The 27,721-nt window shown below is 40.3% G+C and overlaps 1 protein-coding gene across 5 annotated transcripts in view; it reads left to right on the forward strand.

The window, feature by feature from the left end:
* The window catches only part of LOC129488544 (nuclear body protein SP140), a 71,359-nt gene that overhangs the window by 25,937 nt on the left and 17,701 nt on the right, over positions 1-27,721 (forward strand). For all 5 annotated transcript variants that reach the window (XM_055290908.2, XM_055290905.2, XM_063645230.1 and 2 more), the window contains 9 exons: positions 8,050-8,136; positions 8,356-8,472; positions 9,105-9,158; positions 16,290-16,355; positions 17,699-17,779; positions 19,838-19,912; positions 22,424-22,528; positions 24,613-24,755; positions 26,226-26,273. In XM_055290908.2, coding sequence (XP_055146883.1) covers positions 8,050-8,136; positions 8,356-8,472; positions 9,105-9,158; positions 16,290-16,355; positions 17,699-17,779; positions 19,838-19,912; positions 22,424-22,528; positions 24,613-24,755; positions 26,226-26,273 — 776 coding nt within the window. The remainder of the gene's footprint in view (positions 1-8,049; positions 8,137-8,355; positions 8,473-9,104; positions 9,159-16,289; positions 16,356-17,698; positions 17,780-19,837; positions 19,913-22,423; positions 22,529-24,612; positions 24,756-26,225; positions 26,274-27,721) is intronic.

Raw genomic sequence — 27,721 nt, forward strand, 5'->3', positions numbered from 1 at the left:
TTGAAGAGGAGTGGTGAGAGTGGGCATCCTTGTCTTGTTTCAGTTCTCAGAGGGAAAGCTTTCAACATTTCCCCATTCAGTATTATGTTGGCTATGGGTTTGTCATAGGTGGCTTTTATTACATTAAGGTGTGTCTCTTGTATGCTGATTTTGCTGAGAGTTTTAATCATGAGGAGATGCTGGATTTTGTTGAATGCTTTTTCTGCATCTATTGAAATGATCATGTGATTTTTGTTTTTAATTCTGTTTGTGTGGTGTATCATATTTATTGACTTGCATATGTTAAGCCATCCCTGCATCCCTGGTATGAAACCTACTTGATCATGATGGATTATCTTTTTGATGTGTTGTTGGATTCAGTTGGCAAGTATTTTGTTAAGGATTTTAGCATCTATGTTCATCAAGTATATCAGTCGGTAGTTTTCTTTTTTGGTTATGTCCTTTCCTGGTGTTGGTATTAGGGTGATGCTGGCTTCACAGGATGAATTAGGGAGGGTTCCTTCTTTCTCTGTCTTGTGGAATAGTGTCAAAAGGATTGGTACCAATTCTTTGACTGTCTGGTAGAATTCTGCTGTGAATCTGTCTGATCCTGAACTTTTTTTGTTGGTAATGTTTAAATTACCATTTCAGTCTTACTGCTTGTTATTGGTCTGTTCAAAGTATCTAATTCTTCCTGATTTACACTAGGAGGGTTGTATTTTTCCAGGAATTTATCCATCTCTTCTATGTTTTCTAGTTGATGTACATAAAGGTATTCGTAGTAGCCTTGAATGATCTTTTGTATTTCACTGGTGTCAGTTATAGTATTTCCTGTTTCATTTCTTAGTGACGTTATTTGGGTTTTCTCTCCTCTTGGTTAATCTTGCCAATGGTCTATCAATTTTATTTACCTTTTCAAAGAACCAGCTTTTGTTTCATTTATCTTTTGTATTTTTTTATTTCAATTTCATTTAGTTCTGCTCTGATCTTTGTTATTTCCTTTCTTCTGCTGGGTTTGGTTTTGGTTTTGGTTTGTTCTTGTTTCTCTAGTTCCTTCAGATGTGACCTTAGAGTGTCAGTTTGTGCTCTTTCAGTCTTTTTGATGTAGGTGTTTAGGGCTATGAACTTTACTCTTAGCACCACCTTTGCTGTATCCCAGAGGTTTTGATTGTCATTCAGTTTGAAGAATTATTGTCATTCAGCTTGAATAATTTTTTAATTTCCGTCTTGATTTCGTTTTTGACCCAATGCCATTCAGGAGCAGGTTATTTAATTTTCATGTATTTGCATGGTTTTGGAGGTTCCTTTTGGAGTTGATTTCCAGTTTTATTCTACTGTGGTCTGAGAGAGTGCTTGATATAATTCTGATTTTCTTAAATGTATTGAGGCTCATTTTATGGCCTATCATATGGTCTATCTTGGAGAAAGTTCCATGTGCTGTTAAATAGAATGTATATTCTGCGGTTGTTGGATGAAATGTTCTGTATATATCTGTTAAATCCATTTGTTCCAAGGTATAGTTTAAATCCGTTGTTTCATTGTTGACTTTCTGTCTTGATGACCTGTCTAGTGCTGTCAGTGGAGTGCTGAAGTTCTCCGCTATTATTGTGTTGCTGTCTATCTCATTTCTTAGGTCTATTAGTAATTGTTTTATAAATTTGGGAGCTCCAATGTTAGGTGCATATATGTTTAGAATTGTTGTATTTTCCTGTTGGACAAGGCTTTTTACCATTATATAATGTCCCTCTGTGACTCTTTTAACTGCTGTTGCCTTAAAGTTTGTTTTGTCTGATATAAGAATAGCTACCCCTGCTTGCTTTTGGTGTCCTTTTGCATGAAATACCTTTTTCCACCCTTTTACTTTAAGTTTATGTGAGTTGTTATGTGCTAGGTGAGTCTCCTGAAGGCAGCAGATGGTTGGTGAGTTCTTATCGGTTCTGTGGTTCTGTATCTTTTAAGTGGAGCATTTAGGCCATTTACATTCAATGTTAGTATTAAAATGTGAGGTACCATTGGCATTCATAGTGCTTTTTGTTGCTTATGTACTTTGTTTTTGTTTTTACTTTTTAACTTGTATTTTATTTTTGTTTTATAGGTTCTGTGTGATTTATGTTTTAAAGAGGTTCTGTTTTGATGTGTTTCTAGGATTTGTTTCAATATGTAGAGCTCCTTTTAGCAGTTCTTATAGTGGTGGCTTGGTAATGGCGAATTCTCTCAGCATTTGTTTGTCTGAAAAAGATTGTATCTTTCCTTCATATATGATGCTTAGTTTTGCTGGATACAAAAGTCTTGTCTGATAATTGTTTTGTTTGAAGAGGCTGAAGATAGGGCCCCAGTCCCTTCTAGCTTATAGGATTTCTGCTGAGAAATCTGCTGTTAATCTGATAGGTTCTCCTTTGGAGATTACCTGGTGCTTCTGTCTCACAGCTCTAAAGATTCTTTCCTTCGTCTTAAATTTGGTTAACCTGATGACAATGTGCCTAGGCGAAGACCTTTTTATGATGAATTTCCCTGGTGTTCTTTGTGCTTCTTGTATTTGGATGTCTAGGTCTCTAGCAAGGCCAGGGAAGTTTTCTTCGATTATTCCCCCAAACACGTTTTCCAAGCTTTTAGAATTCTCTTCTTCCTCAGGAACACCTATTATTCTTAGGTTTGGTCATTTAACATAATCCCAGACTTCTTGGAGGCTTTGTTCATATTTTCTTATTCTTTTTACTTTATCTTTGTTGGATTGGGTTAATTCAAAGATCTTGTCTTTGAGCTCTGAATTTCTTTCTTCTACTTGTTCAATTCTATTGCTGAGGTTTTCCAGAGCATTTCACATTTCTAAAAGTGTGTCCAAAGTTTCCTGAATTTTTTATTGATTTTCTTTAAGCTATCTATTTCCTTGAATATTTCTCCATTCGCTTCTTGTATCATAGTTTGGATTTCCCTGCATTGGGCTTTGCCTTTCTCTGGTCCCTCCCTGATTAGCTTAATAACTAACCTCCTGAATTCTTTTTTGGGTAAATCAGGGATTTCTTCTTGGTTCGGATCCATTGCTGGTGAACTAGTGTGATTTTTGGGGAGTGTTGAAGAGCCTTGTTTTGTCATATTACCAGGGTTGGTTTTCTGGTTCCTTCTCATTTGGGTAGGCTCTGTCAGACAGAAGGTCTAGGGCTGAAGGTTGTTGTTCAGATTCTTTTGTCCCACAGAATGTTCCCTTGATGTACTACTCTCCTCCTTTTTCTGTGGATGTGGCTTCCTGTGAGCCAAACTGCAGTGATTGTTGTCTCTTTTCTGGGTCTAGTGACCCAGTGAGCCTACCAGGCTCCAGGCTGGTACTCGGGGTTGTCTGCACAGAGTCCTGTGATGTGAACCATCTATGGGTCTCTCAGCTGTGGATACCAGTGCCTATTCTGCTGGAGGTGAAGGGGGTGCAATGGACTCCATGGGGATCCTTAGCTTTGGTGGTTTAATGTTCTATTTTTGTGCTGGTTGGCCTCTTGCCAGGAGGTGGCGCTTTCCAGAGAGCATCAGCTGTGGTATTATGGGGAGGAACCGGTGATGGGTGGGTCCTAGAATTCCTAAGGTTATATGCCCTTTGTCTTCAGCTACCAGGGTGGATAAGGAAGAGCCATCAGGTGGGGGAGGGGCTAGGCATGTCTGAGCTAAGACTCTCCTTGGACATGTCTTGCTGCAGCTGCTGTGGGGGATGGGGGTGAGATTCCTGTGTCACTGGAGTTGTGTACCTAGGAGGATTATGGCTGCCTCTGCTGAGTCATGCAGGTTGTCAGGGAAATGGGGGAAAGCTGGCAGTCACAGGCCTCACCCAGCTCCTATGCAAACCAAAGGGCCAGACTCACTCCCACCATGCCCCACCCCAACAGCCCCCAGACCATTTCCAGGCTTGAAAACCTGCCCCAGGCTATCTGCCTCCCAGCTGCAAAAGAAAAAGGCTTGGTTCTTCCCCACCTGTGGAGTCTGCACACCGGATTTGTGCCCTCACAAGAGTTCTGTCCAGGAGGCTTCTCACCCTGTTCAAATTGTTACAAAATTCAGCTAGAGATTTGCTTCTCCCTGTGTAGTTTTACCCCCTGCTCCTCTCCCGTTGGGTCCCTGTGGTGCCAGGCAGGAATGGCTTGCTAGGGGACCCAGCCAGCTCCCAGGCCCTTTCCGCTGCTTCCCCTACACCTGTATTTCCCTCATCTCTTCAGATTGACTCAGCTCCAGGTAAAGTCGGAAACTTCTCCCACAAACAGACCTTCAGCTTCTCCAGTGGGGGTGTGTGTTCGGGAGAGGAGGGTCTCCTTTTCCCACTTCTGCAGTTGGGGCACTCACAGTTTTAGAGGGGGTCTCCTGGGTCCTGCAGGTGCAGTCTGCTTCCTTCAGAGGGTCATGTTGCCTAGGCTGGTCACGAACCATGTCCTATTTTTTATGTACGTATAAAAGAAAAGGATTATGATAAAGGAGAAAGGGAGACAGGAGACCTGTCTCCTGATAATGTGATAATGGAAGATTCAGTGTAGGTGACTCATGAAGGAGTATTTTAAAATCATGAAGATCTGTTCCATTTCTGTGTTCCATGAGAATGGCCCCAAGATATTTGGGTCAAATGTAGGGAGGCCTGGTATTTCAGAAAAGATTGACCCCCATTGTCTTCAAGACTCAGTTAATCCTAGAAATCCTCTTATCTTTCCTTTAGTCATTGGTCTTGGGAAACTTTGGAGACATTGTAACATTTCTTTATATAATATTATTTCCTCAGCCAATAGATTATGGCTGAGAAAATAGCCTAGTTTTTGTTTCGTTTCATTTTGTTTGTTTTACAAAATTGGAGTTTTTCCTTAGAAGTTTTGTGTCCATTTTTGCCCAGCTCAATGAATAGATTAAGAAATGTCTAGATCTATAGAGTATAATAGAGGTGACCTATGTATCGGATCAGAGAAGATGCATGTATGAGTTTTGTATCCCTTAGCCCTTAGGTCGTATTTAAAACTTGGGAGAAGATGGTTGTGTTCGTTTTTCATTGCTGCATGACAAATGAACACAAACGTAGTGGCTTACTACAATACCCACTTGTTATCTTACAGTCCTGCCAGCAGAAGTGTGGGTGGGCTCAACTTAGTTCTCTGCTTAGCGTCTCCCTAGGCTGAAATTAAAATGTCAGCCCACCTGAAGTCTTGTCTGAAGGCTCTGAGAATCTTGCAATCAAGCTCATCCAGGTTGTTGACATAATCCACTTCCTCATGGTTGTTGAACTGAGATCACAGCTTTGTTGCTGGTTGTTGGTCACGGACCACTCTCAGCTCCTGGAAGCCAATCATATTCCTTAATACATTGCCCCTCCATCTTGAAGCCAGCAATCTTGTGTGGAATCCTTCTCACACTTTGAATCTCTGACTTCCTCTTCTGCTGCTGGCTAGAGAAAACTCCCTGCTCTTAAAAGGCTCATAAGGTTAAACCAGATCCACTCTATTAGTCTCTCTTAAGGCCAGCTCTGCCATATCACATAAGGTAATTATGGAAGTAATATCTCATTATGTTCATTAGTCCTCAGGATTAGGGAAAGAAATATTTGGGGGCCATCTTAGAATTCTGCCTATCATCAAGGAAATTCCTAGAAAATAACTGTCCAGATGAGCCATTGATTTTCCCAAGCAAATAATACTTATCTTTATTAAATGAGACATTAAACAAAGCTGAACATAAATATATTGAAAATTTTGGCTTTAGGTGAGTCTGAAGAGATTGTAGTAATCTGGTTAGGAGGGACAGGGAAGTGAGGTATACCTATTTTGTTTATTGCTTGCAGATCTCAAATCATCCATAGTGTAGGTATACTAACGTTCAGGTCAACTATACGTAGATCATGTGTCAGAGAATTTTCCAGGACTTCTCAAATTAGTCCTTCTGCTGAACCTTTAATCTGGTAGTTCTATTTGCAGAATAGATCCCTACCTATTACATTTATAGAGGTTTTGTTGAAAACAGTGTTCCTCAGATAATGGTCTGAAAGTAATAGGTTACTGGTTGAGACGTGGAAACATTCAGTGATTTTTTTCTCTTCTTCTATAGACCTACTTGTCAAATGTGTTACTTACTTTGGACATGACAAAACTTCCCCGTTGTAAGCCAGAGTCATTTTAGGGAAAATTTTGCCAGTTATTAAGAAAAGTACAAGAGTTAGAATCATGATGAAAGTATACAGAGGAAGTGAACATTTTGTCAGGGGGAGATTATGGCTTTGGCAAAGACAATCCCGTGACAAACAGCAAAGAGGCCACTATATTTCAGTATAAGTGTGAATGGTGTGTTCCACATGAATGAAGCAGAAACAAAAAGGGGACATATGATTAATTACGCGATTGTAGTTGACTCCAGATTACATACTAAACAAAATGATTTTCTTTCACAAATTGACAAGACACTAGGTGCCCTCATGAAGGTTTTGATGAGGGACCCAAGATAAAATGTGACCAAACGTCTTTGCAGTTTGGCTACTGTCTAATGGACCCACATCCATTAGTTTTAGGGGCTGGCTTGGATTGAGGACTTATCAGACCTTGGCCATCAGCTGTTTGCTTTGGATCACTATCTTCTAACATTCAGAAAGCACAGGAAAATCAGGAACAAACACACATGAAATAAGACTTTTTTTTTTTTTGGTGGGGTTTTGCTATGTTGCCCAGGATGGTCTAGAATTCCTGAGCTCAAGCCATCTGCCTGTAATATGACCTATTACAGGCATGAGCCACCATGCCTGGCAGAGATAAGAGTTTTTAAAAATAGACAGAAGAGGCCGGGTGCGGTGGCTCATGCCTATAATCCCAGCACTTTGGGAGGTGGAGATGAGTGGATCACCTGAGGTCAGGAGTTCGAGACCAGCCTGGCCAACATGGAGAAACCCCCTCTCTACTAAAATTACAAAAATTAGCCAGGTGTGGTGGCAGGCACCTGTAATCCCAGCTACTTTGGGAGGCTGAGACAGGAGAATCACTTGAACCCAGGAGGCGGAGGTTGCAGTGAGCCGAGATTGCACCATTGCACTCCAGCCTGGGCGACAAGAGCAAAACTCTGTCTAAAAAAAAAAAAAAAAAAAAAAGAGACAAAGGAAAGGTAATAGTAGATGAAGTAGTGAATAAATAAGCACATTAATTGAGAAAATGTTTGCTAAGTGGTGTACTTCCAACTGAAAATATCTAATTCTATCTAATTGTATACCCATCTTTAAATAAGATAAATTCAGAACTAGGAGCTCAGTGAAACAAGTCAGAGTTCGAGTTGTTGTTGAGAAAGTTTCACTTGGCAGTAGGTCAGAAAAATGACCTCAGCTGAACACAGTGGCCTGAGATTCATGCTTGTGGATCCAAGGCCCCCACAGGACACTCCCCAGCAAGAATCTTCAAGATAATCTCGGCAGGAACTCCAATTTTTGAAGGGCTAGGCTACTACTCATATTCTGAAACTAAAAGCTGATTTATTCCTTGCTAAGCAAGGCACCTGGTGGGAGGAGGCCTGTGCTTATAAGACACAGTCTCTATAGAAAAGGAAACTGCAGTTTTATATAGAGTTTTAGGAAGCATATTGTGCGACTCCAGGGACTCCAAACCTTCAGAAACAGGAGTGTTTATGAGTAATTTAGCACTTGGCCATCAGTGCAGGCTTTGTGGAGGGGGTGTTGCTGACTGGCTGGGCTTCAGATATGTAGAACTGCCACTAATGGGCTCGCTTTCAGAAATGTGACTAGTGATATAAGTAGTCAATGGCCAATTGGGATGAGTTTAAATAGTTGCTTTTCACTATTGTCAAAGAACAGTAGTATTTTCTGGAATGATAAGAGTTTTCTTGCTTCATTCTCAGGACTACAAGTACAAAAATAAAAGTAGAGAAAAGGAGGATGAGGTGCATAACATGGGGAGAGCATGGCTCTGTTATGTGTCAAATGTGATTATTGGAGCAGGTATATTTTTTTCCAGAGAACAGTTCCTCTTAGCTCAGAATATCAGTGTGCAGTATGACAGCACTGGAAACTCCTCTGTGGTCATTGTCTCAGGATCCTTGGACAATAATTTTCTTGTTTCTCATTAGTGTCTGGTGAACTAGAAGATCACCCAATGAATGAAGAAGGAGAATCAGAAGAGCTTGCTTCTAGCCTGCTACATGATGATGTACCAGGTAATTATGACTTAAAAATAGTGAAAACAGAAACAGAGTTCTGATAAAGAGAAAAAGGAGGAGAAAAAAATAGACTTAAAGGAAGAGTCAGATATAAGGAGGAGCAGTGAAAGGAGAAGATTTCAGAGGAAAAAGTAAAGAAGGGGGAGCAACAAGGGTGCGGAAAATAGAGTCACTGGGTCAAACTGAAAGTCTTCATGAATCACAATTTTGGCCCAGGAGCAGAGCAATCAGCATATGAAAATGAGAAGTGTTCCTGTGTCATGTGTTTCTCAGAAGAGGTGCCAGGAAGCCCAGAAGCAAGGATGGAAGGTGATCAAGCGTGTGGCACAATGGGTAAGGCTGTCTAAGGGCTGTGGGATGGGGGTGGCTCAGTGGGCCCCACAGACCCCCAGTAGGGTGGAGGTAGGTGCTCCAGTCTGTCCAGAATTCTGTTCTCCGCATTTGCTTGACCTGAGCCTTTGGGGAACTGCAGGGAGGCAAGAGATCGTTATAAAGTACTATTTAAGAGGATGGACTCTGTTGATTAGACATAGATGATGTCATAGAAATATACTCTTTGCAATGGCACTTATCTTGTGTATTGCATTAGTATATTAAGTTACACCCAATCTTCCATGAAGCCCAGGATACCCCAGTGAACTTCTGCTGGTAGATAATAGTGTCACTTTGCTACAACTTAGAAAGGCCACACTCAAAAGACAACTAATCCTGTTACTTAATTGTCAGGAGGAAAGACTGCAGGTCTACTCTTCTTAGCCCAACACGTATTTTTGATAGAAGACCCAGGGCCCATCCTAGACTCCTAGTTCTCAGTTCAGTGGGTTTTTGGTTCCTCTAGAAGAAACAGAGGAATGAGTATCCAAACATCTTTATAAACTCAAGCCTTCTGTAGTATACATTGTCCTAAAATCTATAACTTTTATTTATTAATTTCTGTTTCCTTACCACCACTTGTTATTTTCTAGATACTGTGGATATTGGAAACAACTCTACTTTGAGAAAACCCAAGAGGAAAAGAAGTAAGAATAAATAAGAATTTACTTGCTTTTGGTGTTACAAATACGTTTTTAATGCCAGAGTTTTATTTTTGTCATTGTTACTATTTCTGTTATTATTTGTAATACTGTGGTAGACAGAAGGATGACCTCCCTAAGATGTCTACCTCCTAATCCCTGGACCTGTAATCTGCTATCTTACATGACAAAAGAGACTTTACAGATACAATTAAGCTAGAGACCTTGAAATGGGGAGATGATCCTGGGTTATGGGGTGGGCGCAATCTAATCTTATAGGCCTTAAAGAGTGGAGAACTTTTCCTGGCTGTGGAGAAAGGAAAATGTGACTATGGAAGAATCATCAGAAATATGTAATGTTGCAGGCTTTGAAGATGGAAGAAGGGACCAAGGAATATGGGTGACCTCTAGGAGCTGAAAAGACAAGGAAATAGCTTGTCCTTTCCAGCCCCCAGAAAGGAATTACTTTAGCCAGTGAGATCCATGTCACACTTCTCACTGACATAACTGGAAGAAAATACATTTGTGTTGTTTTAAACCACAAATTGGTGGTAATTTGTTATGGCAGCAATTAAGAGTAATACAGATTTTGGTACTTAGAAGTAGGGTGTGGCTATAACATATTCCTGAAAGTGTTGGCATGCCTTTTGGATTGGGCAATGGATAGAGGCTGGAAGAATTTTAGATTATGATAGGAAAAGCGTATATTGCCTTGAGTAGTTCTTAGTAGAAACATGGATGCTAAAGACTGTGCTAGTGAGGACTGAGAAGGAAGTGAAGAACCTGGGAGAGAAAGCCTATATTGCATTAGAGAAAACCTGGATCATCATAGGCAGACTGTTAGTAAAAATGTGGAAGTTAACTGTGTTACTGGTGAGGGCTCAGAAGGACATAAGAAAGATGTGGAAAGGGCCTCCTTATTATATAGCGGTCTGTCCTGTACTCATGTGAAAAGCAGAACTTTCTGGATCTATAGCTAAGGAGATTTCCAAACACAGTGATCATGGTATGTTGTGGTGTCTTTTGCTAATTATAATAAAACGCAAGAAGGAAGAGGTATATTGAAGGAAGAGCTGCTAAACGAAAAAGAATCAAGTCTTGATGATTTAGAAAATTCTCAGCCTATCCAGGTCAAAAAACATGATAAAATCAGGAGATTCACTGTCAGGGACATGTGCTTGGTAGAAACAACAAAGACTTTTTGCCAGTTCCCTGGGAAGTAGAGAAAGGTCAGATTATTCATTCATAAAAAAAGTTATTTGAAGAGATGAAACATGTGACTCATAAGTCCCTCCGCCATCTCAGCAGAAGTCAAAAATAGATGTGTGTTGCTACAAAAAGAATAAAATACCTAGGAATACAGCTAATTAGGGAGGTGAAAGATCTCTACAAGGAGAACTAAAAACCACTGTTCAAAGAAATGACAGATGACACAAACAAATGGAAAAACATTCCATGTTCATGGATAGGAAGAATCAATATCATTTTAAAATGGCTATACTGCCCAAAGCAATTTATAAATTCAATGCTATTGCCATTAAGCTACCATTGACATTCCTCACATAACTAGAAAATACAATTTTAGAATTCACATGGAACCGAAAAAGAGCCTGGATAGCGAAGGCAATCCTAAGCAAAAAGAACAAAGCTGGAGACATCATGCTACCCAATTTCAAGCCATACTACAGGGCTACATTAACTGATATGGTTTGGCTGTGTCCCCACCCAAATCTCATCTTGAATTGTATCTCCCACAATTCCCAAGTATTGTGGGAGGGACCAAGTGTCAGGTAATTGAATCGTGGGGACCGGTTTTTCCTGTGCTATTCTCATAATAGTGAATATGTCTTCATGAGATCTAATAGTTTTATAAGGGGGAGTTTCCCTGCACAAGCTCTCTCTCTTTGCCTGCCATCATCCAAGTAAAACGTGACTTGCTCCTCCTTGTCTTCCACCATGATTGTGAGGCTTCCCCAGCCACATGGAACTGTAAGTCCATTAAACTCTTTTTCCTGTATAAATTACCCAGTCTTGGGTGTGTCTTTATCAACAGTGTGAAAATGGACTAATATAGTAACCAAATCAAGATGGTACTGGTACAAGAACAGATACATAGCCCAGTGGAACAGAAGAGAGAACCCAGAAATAAGACCAAACACCTACAACTATCTGATCTTCAACAAACCTGACAAAAACAAGCAATGGGAAAAGGATTCCTTATTCAGTAAATGGTACTGGGATAATTAGCTAGCCATATACAGAAAATTGAAACTGGACCCCTTCCTTACACCATATACAAAAATTATCTCAAGACAGATTAAAGAATTAAATGTAAAACCCAAAACTATAAAAACCCTGGAAGATGACCTAGGCAATACCATTCAGGACATAGGCATGGGCAAAGAGTTCATGACAAAGATGCCAAAAGCAATTGCAATAAAAGCAAAAATTGAAAAATGGGATCTAATTAAACTAAAGAGTTTCTTCACAGCAAAAGAAGCTATCATCAGAGTAAACAGACAACTTACTGAATGGGAGAAAATTTTTGCAAACTGTGCATCTGACAAAGATCTAACATCCAGCGTCTGTAAGGTACTTAAACAAATTTACAAGAAAAACAAACAGCCCCATTAAAAGGTGGGCAAAGGATATCAATAGATAACTTTTCAAGAGAAGACATACATGCAGCCAGCAATCATATGAAAAAAAGCTCAACATCACTGATCATTAGAGAAGTGCAAATCAAAACCAAAATGAGATACCATCTTACACCAGTCAGAATGACTATTATTAAAAGGTCTAAAAACAACAGATACTGATGAGGTTGTGGAGAAAAAGGAATGCTTATACACACTGTTGCTGGGAGTGTAAACTAGTTCAACTATTGTGGAAGACAGTGTGGCAATTCCTCAAAGATCTAAAGACAGAAATACCATTTGACCCAGCAATCCTATTATTGAGTATATACCCAAAGGAATATAAATCATTCTATTATAAAGACACATGCACATGTATGCTTATCTCAGCACTGTTCACAATAGCAAAGACATGGAATCAACCTAAATGTCCATCAGTGATAGACTGGATAAAGAAAATGTTCATGTACACCATGGAATACTGTGCAGCCATAAAAAAAGAATAGGATCATGTGCTTTGCAGGAACATGGATGGAGCTGGAGACCATTATCCTTAGCAAACTAATGCGGGAACAGAAAACCGAACACCACATGTTCTCACTTATAAGTGGTAACAAAATGATGAGAACATATGAACACATAGAGGGGAACAACACACACTGAAGCCTATCAGAAGGTGAAGGGTTGGAGGAGGGAGAGGATCTGGAAAAATAACTAATGGGTATTAGGCTCAATACCTGGTTGATGAAATAATCTGTATAACAAACACCCATGACACACGTTTACCTTTGTAACAAACCTGCACATATATCCTTGAACTTAAAGTATAAAAAAAAAATAGATGTGTGAATTCCTAGGACAGATCTGTAGGGAAGCTTCATGTTTAATTGAGGAAATCGGAAATCCCCATGATATATGCAGGAGATCCATAAGATTCTTGAGGGTTTTGTACCAAGAGAAACAAAGATGTCCATGTCCTGTCTCCTAGAACCTATAATCTGTTACATTACATGGCAGAAGGGACTTTGAAGGTGTGATTAAGTTAAGGATCTTGAGGTAAGATCACATGGGCCGCTAAAGTCAGAGAACATATCCTCCTGTCGAGAGAGGGATGTGTGACTATGGAATAATGGTCAGAGAGAATAGAGCTGGATGTGGAGATGGATGCAAGTGTCCATCAACTAAAGAATGTGGGCAGCCTTCCGAAGCTGGAAAAGGCTCCTCTGTGGCCTCCAGAAAGGAGCAAAGCCCTGCAGACACCTCGATTGATTTTAGCCCTGTGAGGTGCATGTCAGATTTCCAACCCACAGAATTATGAGACCACAAATTTGTGATTTTTTTGCCACTAAATTTATGGTAATTTATTACAGCAGCAATACCTTTTGTAAGACCAAAAAAAAATTTCACCCTGTATGGTTGTATTCGATCTTCTAAACTAACAATTTATATTTTTTCAAATTACTCACACCTTTATGCTGTTTTTTTTTCTGATTTTAAAATACCTGTTCCCTGTAAACTTTGCTGTACATATTTCTATCTTTTTTCTACGCTTTGTTAGCACATTTAGAATTATGTAATATATCTAAATGGATACATTTAAACTGTTACATTTCTCTTTAAATCAATATAACATGCACTAGATATTAGAAACATTTAATATCTTGCCAACTTAACGGTAAAAAAAAGTTTTATTTCATTCCTATTTTAACTTGCATTGCTTTCATTTTTGGTGCAGTTGAGCGTTCTTCATTTGTTATTGGCCATTTTTGTTTCTTCTTCTACGAGTGCCTGGAATTTATATTTTGCCAGTGTGTTGTCTTTTTTCCCCATGCTTTAGGACAACAGGAATACTCATATATGACATATACTAAATGTTGCCTATGTGTGTTGTCATATTTGATGTTATTCTTTTATGTTTCTTTGTGGTATAGGCACATCTCATTTGATTGCACTTTGCTTTATTGTACTTTGAGGATATTGTGAGTTTTACAAATTAAATGTTTGTGACAACCCTGTGTCAAAAAAAGTCTGTTGGTGCCCTTTTTCCAACAACATGTGCTCACTTTGTGTCTCTGTCACATTTTGGTAATTCTCACAATATTTCAAACTTTATTATTATTATTATTTCTGTTATGGTAGTATGAACAGTGGTAACAGTGATCTTTGATGTTACCATTCTAACTGTCTATGGCACCGCACACTGTGTTCGTATAAGATGGCAAACCTAAGAAATGTTGTATGTGTTTCAGCTCCTTCACTGACCAGCTGTTCCCGTCTCTCTCCCTCTCCTTGACTTTCCTCTTTCCTGAGACAAAAAAATATGGAAATTAAGTCAATTAATAATCCTACAATGGCCTCTAAGGGCTCAAGTTAAAGGAAGCGTCACATGTGTCTCACTTTAATTAAAAAGCTAGAAATGATGAGGCTTAGTTAGGAAGCCATGTCAAAAGCCGAGATAGGCTGAAAACTAGGCCTGTTGCAGCAAACAGCCAAGTTATGAAGTGCTACTCCAGTGAACACATGAATGATAAGAAAGTGGAACAGTCTTATTGCTGTTATGGAGAAAGTATGAGTGGTCTGGATAGAAGATCCAACCAGCCACAGCATTCCCTTAAGCCAAACCTTAATCCAGAGTGAGGCCTAAACTCTCCTCAATTCTATGAAGACTGAAAGATGTGGGAAGCTGCATAAGAAAAGTTTGTGGCTAGCTGATGTTGGTTCCTGAGGTTGAAGGAAAGAAGCTGTCTCATAACTAAGTGCAAGGCGAAGCAGCAAATTCTGACGTAGAAGCTGCAGAAGGTTGTCCAGAAGATACAGCCAAGATCATAGATGAAGGTGGCTACGCTAAACAACAGTTTTGCAGTGTAGACTAAACAGCCTTTTACTGAAGAAGATGCCATCTAGAACTGTTATAGCTAGAGAGGAGAAGTGGTGCGTGGTGCTCCCAGAAGGGAAGTGTATACAATTGTTGGGCTTCCCTGAGTGGGGTGTACATTAGTAAGGGAGAAGGTGAACAGTGTCTCCTACGTGGCTCCTGGCTGACTGTAAGCCTTGGAGTTCCCAGTTCTGTTCATCCTTGATTTGTCTGTGTGTGGCTGGGGAGAGGGTGGGCATATGGGGGCACTGCTTGAGGACAGTCTGTCCAGTATGTCCTATTTGTCCATGTCACCAACCAGGTGGCAGTCCGCCTCTAACAAATGACTGAGAATAGTAGTGGAGACGATGTCTAGAGGGTTCTGTGTGGGACCTCAGAAGCTGGACCCAGCCCCTGCCATCTCATGGCTGGTGCAGAGAGGCTGACTCAGCATTCTCAGAGGCGGGAGCACTGGGGTAGCGTGTTTTCCTTCCTGACAAAGGATCCTCGGTTCTTCTGAAAGACAGATATCACCAATGCTTCTGTTTCTCCCATACCTCTTTAGATGTCTGGATTTTTGCTCTTGCTTCACTGCTGCAAAATCTGCTATACCATTCCAGTGGCTGTACCTTCATCTTTTGCCCTAATTATCTCCTTTTCTCACTTAGACTTTCCATCTACAAAATTAGATAGAAGTAGAGGAAAAGCATTTTCATAAAATGTGTCTGGAGTGAAATCTGAATCCCTAGGCACTTTGAAGGCTGTGCCCACCAGGCTGGTAGGGGAAAGAATGAGGCAACATCCCTAGGAATGACCAGGGTCACAACAGAATCCTGAAGTTTCAAGATAGGTCTACAGAACACTCACAATCCCCATCACTTTTGTCCTGGTCACTATCCGGGAAGGAGATGATCCCTTTCTGGGGACTGCTCCCTTCAGTGAGCCTACTGCCCTCCCATAGTGTGCGGACAGGAGGAGATGAGGGACAGTCAGAAAATCAGTGCACTGTGGAGTCACTTTTCTGATAAAGGGCACATCAGACTGCAAATGGTCCAGACGGCCAGATTCAGGACACTGATGAGTTCTGGGGTCACCATAACGTTCCTGGAGTCAGCTGCTCTGCAGCCTGAAGGAGGGCTGACAGTGTGGAGGCACTGCTGAGATTATTTAATGAACTTATATAGGGATTCTATAATGATTATGTAATTACATAATGAAACTCTCCACATCAAATTCAGAATATCTCCCAACTTCCAATACAGAATATTATCCATAACACCATCAGCTTCAAGGAGGATGCCCTCTCATTGCACATTCGAATTTACACAACAAACACTTGAAAAAGGAACATGCAACAGCAGTTATCATTTACTCTAAGGTGCCGGCAAGAGTTAATTTTCCATTAAAAATTTTGTTCAAAGGAAAGTCATCTCCTATAGTCTCTCCCAAGCTCATGGCCCAAGGCTCATGCAGAGGTAAAATATAACTCTGTACTCAACCTCCACGCTGCCACACTGATCATAAAGTATTTTGCCCTATTCCTGTGGACCAAAGTATGAAAAAAACCTTTAATACTATTGGCATATAAAACTCAGAGAATTGTATTTATACCTCTGCATAATTAACTTTATTCTGTTTGGTTTGAAGGAAAAAAGAGGGGGCATAGCTGGAGCAGAATGAGAAGGAGAAGGCAGAAAAACAGCCAACAAAATGGTAAGCAGGCAAAGTGAAGTAGTTACAGCTTTTGAGTTTATTGGGGCACTGTCCATTGTATTCTGGAAGGCCTGCAGTTCCCAAGGGCCAGGAGAGTTCTGTACCTCCTGTATCTGTTAGGATGTAGACTAACAGGCTGTGACAAAGAGGCCTGAGAATGCAATGGCTTCAACAAAATGGTTTCTAATGCATGTAATAGTCCAGAGGCCCACAGTTAATAGGGAGCTGTTATCATCCTCAGTATGACTTTCTTCCCTAGCTCAAAGTATTTTTATTAATTTGGAAAGACATTCCTAAGAGGGCTAAATGAAGAAATCAGGGTGTATGTGTATGTGTGCACAATTGTAAAAATATATATATGTATAACCATATTTTATGTGAAATTCATACTTGTGAAGTATATTTTTATGTATCCTGATATATACATATGTAATTATTTATCTGTACATATAAAGAGACATAAATATAGAAAAATGGATGGCAGTTCATTCATAAAAATATATGCAGTGGTTACATTTGGTCAGTGTAATAGAGGTGATGTTTATATTTTTATCTGTGGTTTTTAAATGTATGTGTATATATTAAAATATTATGAATCTTCAACATTTTTAATGAAAAAGTGTTATTCAAAAAATAACATATGCAAAAAGAAAAGACTAGGAGAATATTTTTGCACAAATCATCATCTGGGGATAGCCATCCTCTTCTGTGGCTATCTCCAATGGTGATGTTTCATATCATTTTATTTTCTGAATTTCCTGTAAATATATATATTCTTTACAATCAGGCCCCTGAAATTTTGGAAATTTATTTTAGCCATGGTCTGGGGACTGCCTTTCTTCTAGATGATGAAGGCTAAGTCTCATTTTCTAAATGATTGTCAGTTTTGAATCAGTGGATCTAAATAGTAAGATTTTAGAGTCCTGTTGAAAGTTATTAATTTTTACCAATCTTGCCAGTTGATGTGGCTGCCTGGTTGGTGGATGTGATAGCTTTGTTTGGAAAGAAAAAAAAAAAGTGGCTGCTTGCATTTAAGAATGGCTGTTTTCAAATTGAAAATTTCTTTGGACTGAATCATTATAACATTTTCATTTAAGTCTGAATCATTGTAACATTCTCATTTAAGTCTGTGTGTATGTAGACAAATTCTAAGAGACTTCAATGTACAGTTAAATCCTGTGTGTAACTTAAAAGTTGACACTCCCAAAAGCAGAAAATGCTCTGGACACCTGCTCGAGGGGATCCAGAATGAAACCCAGGACTCCCTCACTTGCGTTTGTTCCTGCCAGACAGCTGTTGTTCTGCCCAGTTCTATTAATACATTTCCCCCTGCCTATCCCCAGATAATAGCAAAGCCGACGGCCAGCTGGTCTCCAGTGAAAAGAAGGTGAATGTGAATCTGAAAGGCCTTTCCAAGATTAGGGGTAAGGTAAAGTTTGTCTGCTTTCCCTTTACCCTACAGGTCAATACAAATTTTACTGAGCTATTGACGAGCCTAGATCCACCTTAATTGTTTACTCGTGAAGCTTAGTCAATTGGAGAGCAGCGAAATCTAAAAAAGCAAACTCATTATAAGCAAGGGTTGTAAGTTGATTGTATTCATATCATAGATCTTATCTGCCCATTTTCTAAAATAGTTTTCCTCTGTGTTTTATCTCATTTTCCTGGAAATTTCTTTGCCTTAAATCATTGTTTTATTAAAATGGCTGGACCTGGTAAATTGTAAGCCGAATACAGGTTTATTCTCTCACTGCCCTTTCAACTCCTCCTCCTAGATGAGTTATTTCCTACCTTGGAGCAAGCACTGTCACCTTCTTGTTCCCTTTTAAAAACAATAAGAGTCTCATTTCAGTAGTTGAGACCTTTCTGACCTATTATTAAAACTCCAATGTCCTCCCCAGTTTAAAGCACCTTCCTTCCTTCAGCCTGGGCAAGCCTTAGTCTGGAACACATAGAGTCGGGGGTGATATGGTCAGTGTCTTCTCTTACTCTCTCTTGGCCCTACCCCCACTCCATAGCTGTTGGCTTGGTCCCATCCAGGATTGGGGAGGTGAGAGAGAGGGGTGAGATCAGAGTGTGGAAGTGTCTTGCCTGACAGGTGCAGCCGTGAAATGCCGTTGCAAGTGGTTGATGCACAATCACTAGCTCTTTCTTCCATGAGATGCTTTCATCAAGTCCACTGCAAGGGAAGGGGAGGGGTCAGGCATCACAGCTTGACTTATTTTGAAAGAAATAGAGCTTTACTTCTACAACCTGTATGTGAGTGAAGGGCTGAACCTGGCATAATCAGTTCCATCAACTCTTTCTAAGGTTACATACGTGGCCTGGTGTATTGTCCTAGGATGTGGGTGCTCAACTCAACCTACTTGCTTGGGACTTTCTCAGTTTTGCCCATGAAACTCTCATTTCCAAGCCACAGGTCCACTTTGGGTCTGATTGGTCCTTTTTACTTTGGTGGCCTAATACGCTCATGATATGCTTAGAATTTATACTACTTAGGAATGCGTAGGCTGGAAAATATTTCCTCATGGGCCTACATGACCCTGACCAGCACCCCCAGATGGTGGTCATCAGATGGTGGACAGCCAGCACAAGAAGGAAGGAACATTTTGCTTTCCTGCATTGGAAAATAAAACACATTTGAACGATAGTAAACATTGAGATGCCCACCCACAGCCAATTAACATGCACATGAGAGAACATCGTCGGCTGCAGTGTCTGCCATGTTAATCCTTAATTACCATTTGGAATGAAGGTTGTGGAAGTCTCAATTCTACCCATTCCTCATGGTTAACCTTCTTCTGATTGGTTTCTTAGATCCTAATATTTCTTTTGTCCAAAGCCATGTGGATGAAGCCCTGGTCACATTTACTATCACTTTCAGCACAAGGGTACAAATATCTTCCCTCAATGTGATATGTGCAGCATACATCTCACCTATGGAACACCTAATAGGGTTTCCCTTAACTCACAAAACTCATTTATTTGTGTCTCTGCTAAGAGAAACCCAAATGCCTTCACTTAATTTTGTAGTTTTGTCTCAATTTTCTCTGAATATTTTAGTTTCTGTAATGACAGTAATCACCATTTTGATCTTGCAAAGATTAAAAAAATTAGTGGATATGTAAGTGTTTAACCTGTATTATATGCCATATATATTTCAAATATATATATTTGGAATGAAATATGAAATGAGCCTTCAAAATATGGAATGAAGCATTTATACTTTTCTTGAGATATACGTGAAATACTGATTTCAATTAGTTTTTTTCCTAATATAAGAATAGGAAAATGAAATATAAAGTGAACCTAACATTAGCTATCTAATTCTTCATACCTTAAAGGCTAGGGTTTAAATCTTTTTATTTATACGTTAAACAGGCTTTTGGAAAGTTACATTTAAATGGAATTTTTGAAAAGCTGTAATATGTGTAATACAGCTGCTCATAAATGACTGCGATTATATTATTCTACTTTCTCAGGGAGAAAGAGAGGCAAACCTAGAACCTGCTTGACTCAGAGTGACAGAGCTCCACAGAAGAGAGTCCGATCAAGAGGTAAAAAAGAAAAGAGGAATGCACTTTCAATAACTAAACATCTAATTTCCTGTGCGGTACACTGTACTTTCAGTAAGAAACCCATTTCCTTAATTGTTTTATGAAGCTGTACTAACTAGTGAGAAATGTATCCTATTTAGTCATTTTCCAGAATGTGTCAAGGGAAGAAGGAAGTAAGTTGGTGATGGATCTCCAACCAGACCCCACGGGCCCAGGGGCCACTAAAGTGCTACTTTCACTGAAATGATAAATTTCAAGGCTGGAGATAGTTCATTGCCATATAAAGGTTATAACCCATAAGTGGTTTAGCTGACCTTCCTCTGGCTACTCAGAAAGCCACAGGTTGCACATTAAGGGGGAAGCAGAGTTGTGGTTAGAGATCTGTGTCCTAAGACTTTCTTTTTCTTTGTGTGGGCTTAGGCTGATCATTTGACTTTCTTTGTCTCAGTTTTCTCATCTGGAAAGCAAGAACATGAATTAGGCCAGCCATCCATTTTTCTTTCTTTCTTTCTTTCTTTCGTTCTTTCGTTCTTTCGTTCTTTCGTTCTTTCGTTCTTTCGTTCTTTCTTTCTTTCTTTTTTTATTCTTTAAGTTCTGGGATACACGTGTAGAATGTGCAGGTTCTACAACCCATCATCTACATTAGGTATTTCTCCTAATGCTATCCTTCCCCTAGCCCCTGACTGCCGCCAGGCCCTGGTATGTGATGTTCCCCTCCCTGTGCCCATGTGTCCTCATTGTTTGACTTCCGCTTATGAGTGAGAGCATGTGATGTTTGGTTTTCTGTTCCTGTGTTAGTTTGCTGAGAATGATGGTTTCCAGCTTCATCCATGTCCCGTAAAGGACATGAACTCATTCTTTTTTATGGCTGCAAAATATTTCATGGTGTATATGTGCCACATTTTCTTTATCCAGTCTATCATTGATGGACATTTGGGTTGGTTCCTAGTCTTCGCTATTGTGAACAGTGCTGCAATAAACACACATGTGTGTGTGTCTTTATAGTAGAATGATTTATAATCCTTTGGGTATATATCCAGTAATGGGACTGCTGGGTCAAATGGTATTTCTGGTTCTAGATCCTTGAGGAATTGCCACACTGTCTTCCATAATGGTTGAACTAATTTACACTCCAACCAACAGTGTTAAAGCGTACCTATTTCTCCATATCCTCTTCAGCATCTGTTGTTTCCTGACTTTTTAATGATTGCCATTCTAACTGGCATGAGATGGTATCTCATTATAGTTTCATTTCTCTAATGACCAGTGATGATGAGCTTTTATTCATGTTTGTTGGCCAGATAAATGTCTTCTTTTAAGAAGTGTCTGTTCATATCCTTTGCCCACTTTTTGATGGGGTTGTTTGTTTGTTTCTTGTAAATTTGTTATAAGTTTCTTGTAGATTCTGGATATTAGCCCTTTGTCAGACAGATAGATTGCAAAAATTTTCTTCCATTCTGTAGGTAGGCCAACCATCTTTCTTATTAGTCCATCCCAGTCCTAGTAGTCTGCCTTTCTAAAAATTTGTCTCAGGACCAAGGACAGCTCTCCTGTTTATGTGTGACTTCTGTTGCCCAGGCTGGAGTGCAGTGGTGTGATCTCACTGCAGACTCCACCTCCCAGAGTCAAGCAATTCTCCTGACTTAGCCTCCCAAATAGCTGGGATTACAGGTGGGCACCACCATACCTGGCTAATTTTTGTATTTTTGGTAGAGATGGAGTTTCACCATGTTGGCCAGGCTGGTCTTGAACTCCTGACGTCAAGTGATCCACCTGCCTCGCCCTCCCAAAGTGCTGAGATTACAGGTGTGAGCCACCATGCCTGGCCCTACACCTTTGGTTGGAAGGGAAGGATTCACTGCTCACCCTCCTGGAGTTCTGTTGAAGACCTTTCACCCCCTTCTCTGTGAAATCAGGTCTCCAGTCCCCCATCTGCCACCCCATATAATTTTCAGATTATTCTAGAGCTCCCTGAGCTCTTCTCTTAGCTATGGGGAAAGCAGACAGGATGGAGAAATGAACTAAAGCAGAGAACAAAAATAGAAGGCAGACATAATTTCCATTAGGTTGTGCCATCATTACCCTCTCCCTGCTTGCCCCGTCAGTGCTCAAATGGGGAGATTGAATATGATCTCTGGCTTCATCTAAGGCTACCTACCTGCAGCAAAACAGCATAGCTGGAGAGCTCCTGTCAGAACAGTGACAGCAACTGTGTTTCATTGTCATATAAGAATCAGTGGAGCTTACGAGATTAGGAGTTAAACCAGTTTTATGGAAGTCTAATTTCTCTGCTAAAGCATTCTATTTTGTATGAAATTTGAAAGGTGAAATTGGGGTAGACATTCTGTAATTATGTATCAAAAATGCCACTTGGAAGAAAGACTTTGAAACTCTAGAGATTTATGGAATAGAATTTCCTAAGTACTCTTTGTGCCTTTATAGGATTTACCTCAGTGGGGAGGGGACGTGCCTTTGCAGAGTAAGACAGAATGAAGAAATCCTCTCTTTCAGCTTCCAGAAAGCACAAAGATGAAACTGTGGATTTTAAGGCTCCTTTGCTTCCAGTGACCTGTGGTGGGGTGAAGGGAATTTTACATAAGAAGAAATTGAAACAAGGTAGGTTTTATGGTCTTCTTCAATTTGCAGCTCCTATCTGAAGGCGTCACAAGTAGTGGGGAATTATCACGTGACTCACACATCATTCAAGGAGTTTGGTCCCAGTTTGGCTTGAGGGAAGGAGGAAGGGGTTTCTAAGATAACATTTTCAGACTTTAAGAAATCACACCCATTAGATGCTCACTCACACATGGAATGTCCAGAGGGTGCCCAAAGAACCAAAGAGAAGGCAGGAACGTCGATTCACAGATGGAAAATGTCACGTATTTTACTTTGAATCAGACAGAAAAATGAAGAGGCCCTCAACCTCGACCTTCATATTCTGTCTCCCTTCTGGAGTGCCATCACCAGGGCAGGGTGCTTGGTATAGGGAGATGATCACAGAATTTGGGATCAGGAAGCCTGAGTTCCAGCCTTGGCTGTGCCAGGAGTGACTGTTCCATTCTGAGTAGACAAGGGGACCTTTCTGAACCTGAAATTTCTCATCCAAGAGAGGGAACAATAATGAAAAACCTGCCTCATGATGTAGCTGTGAGAATTAATTTACATATTGATGTAAAATATGTAAATTTACATGTTTTTACTGTAAATTATAAAACTTCGCCAAAAAAATGTCTATTAGAATGGCCGTCATCTCCAACCAATCTTAATATGACTCTTTGGACGTCAATTAACAGAAATGTTTGCATTGTGACTATTTCTAAACAGCTTTACTAAGATATAGTTCAGATATCATACAACTCACCACTTAGAGTGTACAAATCAACTATTTTTTTGTATATTCACAGACTTGTACAGCCATCGTTATCCTGTAATTTTAGAACAATTTGCTCCCCACTGAAAAAAAACCCCATGTCAATTAGCAGTCAGTGCCCATTCCCACCCAAGCAGCCACTAATCTATTTCCTGCTCTATAAGTTTGCCTGTTGTAGGCCTTTCTAGAAATGGAATCCTGTAATACATGCCCTTTCCTGACTGCCTTCATTCACAAATTGTGATATTTTCAAAGTTCATCCATAATGAATGTATTAGTATTTCATTTCTTTTATTGACAAATAATATATTTCATTGTATAGATATACCACATTTTGTTTATAAACTCATCATTTGGAACTATTTTCACTCTTTGGCTATTATAAATAATGCTGTTCTCAACATTTGTGTAACAAGTTTTGTGTGAACATATTTCAGTTCTTTTGGGTATATATTCAAGAGAGGAATTACTGCATCGTATGGTAATTCTATGTTTAACTTATTGAGGAATCACCAAAGTGTTTTCCACAGTGGCTGCACTATTCTGTATTCCTACCAGCAATGTATGAAGGCTCCAATTTCTCTACATGCTCACCAACTTTGTCATCGTCTGTCTGTCTTTTTTTATTACAGTCATCCTGTCATCCTAGTGGGTATGACATGGTATCTCATTTTGGTTTTGGTTTGTGTTTCCTTAATGGCTAATGGTATTGAGCATGTGACATCTTTTACATATAAATTAAATTTTTTATCAGATAACATTTCACAATTAGTTTTTTAATATCAGCTACCCGTGATTGCAGGGATATGAAAATCTCTGTTCAATAATGCCACTAGACTGCCTAAAACATGTTATAATTGAGAGTGCAGATGTTGCGGGAGTGACCCCCTGAGCCACAGGGCACCCATCTGAGACCGTAGCCACAAGTTGAGGATTCTGCCTCCAACAGTGCCCTCACAGCCATCTGGAGACTCAGGCCTGGTCTCTACTTCCAAATTTGAATAGCAAGTTGGAGTCCTCTCATCTTTCAGAATCACTTGCTTTTCTTTCTGTAAGTGCTTTTGAAACGCTTAAAAGGTTGCTCTTGATGATAACCATCACTTTCTTCATGGATGGAGGTCAAAGAAATGTGCACCCCCACCAGGAAATATCCTTAGAGGGGACTTTCAGGCTGGATTTGGGGCCTCTGTAGTCTGAGAGGGAAGGCCAGACCCTCCTGCTATTGATCTTCACCACAAATTGGGTGGCTCTAGATCCAGTGTGGTGAGTGGCCACAATCTGAGCGCTGGGAACAAAGAGGGCTCAGGATCAAGTTACCCTGGTCTTACAGGAATCTTGGTGAAGTGTATACAGACTGAGGATGGAAAATGGTTCACCCCCACGGAATTTGAAATCAAAGGAGGCCACGCAAGATCAAAGAACTGGAGGCTGAGTGTGCGCTGTGGCGGGTGGCCCCTACGATGGCTGATGGAGGTATTCCAATGACAAGGGGCCAGACCTGCGTCCCTTCTTGTTCCCTAATAATGAGGAGACTGTTTATTCACCAAATATTCGTTAGGTTATAGCTAAAGCCTTGATGCCAGTGGGTTTATCCTCTCACTCAGGAGAAAGGGACCCCACATTCATAACCACACTACAGTGCAACACACTGATGTTGAACCAGGGGCTCCATCAGGATAGACTCAGCAGCTTGGAGGAGGAAAGGGTCGTTCTGACTGGGGTGCATGCAGACAGCTTTGTGCACTGAAAGAAAGGAGTTGACAGTCAAGCAGTGGAAGAAGACACTTCAGAGAAAGAATGATATAAAAGCCAGAATGCCATGAAAACCAGAACCATGGCAAAAGTAGCTCTGTGGATTTAGGTAGCACAGGTTGTATGCAATTAGGTATAATTTAACAATTGGGGCAGTTTGTGCAGGGCTTTAATGCCAGGCTAAGGAGTTTAAACCTGTAATTGAGATAACAAGGTTTCAGTGAAATCTTCTAGGATTGGAAATGACATTTAAAACAATATTTTATTTTATTTATTTATTTTTAGGAGACAGTCTCACTCTGTTGCCCAAGCAGGAGTGCAGTGGCTCAATCTCGGCTCACTGCAACCTCCACCTCCCAGATTCAAGTGATTCTTGTGCCTCAGCCTCTCGAGTAGCTGGAACTACAGTCGTGCATCACCATGCCTGGCTAATTTTTGTATTTTTAGTAGAAATGAGGTTTTGCCATGTTGGCCAGGCTGATATCGAATTCCTGGCGTCAAGCAGGAGGCCTCCTCGGCCTCCCAAAATGCTGGGGTTACAGGCAACAGCCACCCCGCCTGGCCCTACAACAGTATTTTAGACAGCCACGGGGCTTTCACCCTAGCAAACCTATACTCAATCTAGAATGCTCAGTTCAAGTGTTACCCCTTCCTGAATGTTCATTGACCTGGCCATGGGTCGTCACTTCCCAGGGCTCCTGAGCCCTCTACTAAGGCCTTTCATTCACTGTTTTATACATATTCTTCTGTGAGTGCTTTTTGTCTGTAGACCCCTTTAGGTTTTCCCATCTTCATGTGCCCAAGATTGATCAGAATTACTGATACCCAGTAGCAGGCAATAAGTGTGTGCTGCTTGGATAGCTCTGGTGTAGGGACTCCAGCTGGAGTGGCACTGGTGGGACTGGAAAAGAGGTGATAGATGGTATGAGATTGTGAAGGAAAACCTCTTAGGACTTAGAAAAGAAGCACAAGAGAAGGGAAAATGGTCCTGAAGATGCTTTTCTGGCTTCTATTGATTGAAGTCTAGAAGAAGCACAGGTGAAAAGAGGGAGATGGTTTCTCATTAGACAACTTGGATTTGAGCTGGCAGTGGAACACTCAGGTAGAGATATTTGGGAGGAGGTTGGAAATGCCAGACTCACAAAACAGAAACACAGGCTGACCATATACCTGAATCTTTTTGTCTTTCAGAATGGATTTCTGCCTGATCCTCCAAGAATACATTACAGGAAAAAAAAGGTGATTATTACATAGCTTTATACAGCTTCTTGTCATATAACTGATTTAACATGCACAAAATCTTATTTTATGGGGTCTGAAATTGGCTAAGAATAATTAAGCTTTCACCTTCTTCACTACCTACCTTAAAATACTTTTTGCGTGTATTCCTTCAGAGTCGCTAATTTGAACACCAAATATATAAAGCTAAGTCCTCTTTGGATTCAACCATTTCATATGAAGATGATAAGGAGCCATCACAATATACCTCTTGGAAGTGTTTTAGCAATAGATGCAGTTGTTTTAAGGGTGTCAAAGTTGAAAAGTCAAGCATGGTCATGGGATACATAAAAATATTTCATAATAAGGTGAGAGGATCATCTTCAACTCAAACTTCAGATTTTTTTCATTGAAGTTACTATTTTCTAACTGTAGTGAAATAGGATGGAGCAGATGTTTACTCACATCCATTTGAGACATACATGAAACCATATATCATTTAATGAAATAGGCAACAAAAAGAATATTTCTTTTCTGATCCTTCACATTCTCTTTCACCTTCCCAAAAAATGTACACCCAGACACACAGAATGTCTTCTCAAAGTGAAATTATTTCCTGTTACCACAACGGTACCACAGAGGAGGAAGATCTCCAGAGGCAAATGTATTTTATAGGAGGAGCTGACCAGGAAAATCTTTTATGTTGATGCCACCACTTTGGCTCTACCAGAGGGACTGTGCAGACCCGCTTTCTATCTGCGAAAGTGGTTTTTCCCTCTCTTGAAGAACACAACAAACAAATAGGTTAAGTGCAGTGTAGATTCAGAACAAGGTGATGGTTTTTCCAAGACTGGGTATGAATGAGAACCTGAGGAGGGGGAAGAGAAAAATGTCATCCTTATGCACTTCAGGTAGAAATACACATTCAAGACATTCACAGACTTCTAAAACAGCTCACACATAGCTAGCCACCAAGCTTCATATTCCACTGGGAACCTGAGATCCAGGCCTTTACATTATCTGATATACTGGCTGATTTGAATTCTCAGCCACTGAGACATTTCATCCACTGGGTTTCCCGAAGGGAAACTATTATGTCACCTATTCAGTGAGTACACTAAAGACCAGCAACTCTACCTTTCCCTAGGTGCCACGAGTAACTCAGCCTGGATGACCCAAATGAGCTGGCAATTTCCAAACAACTGATTCTCCCTCTATTCAGGGGTGCAACACTTAGCAGCAACAAGCTGCAGTTGCCTGTATATGTTATATCTCCTCATGGAGAGAACAGAGGTCCCCCAAGTGGCAGATCCAGGATCCATTATGAACTCCATGGGTCCTCTGTGCCTCTCAGAGCTTCTCTTACTTGCAGAGCCATTTGGCTTTAGGAAGTTTCAGTGTCACTATGAGTGCCACATGATAGCGTCTCTGCTCATGACAAGGGCCACATAGACCTTTTGGTGGCAGCT

The sequence above is a fragment of the Symphalangus syndactylus genome, chromosome 8 (genome assembly GCF_028878055.3).
Source record: "Symphalangus syndactylus isolate Jambi chromosome 8, NHGRI_mSymSyn1-v2.1_pri, whole genome shotgun sequence".
Lineage (NCBI taxonomy): Eukaryota > Metazoa > Chordata > Mammalia > Primates > Hylobatidae > Symphalangus > Symphalangus syndactylus.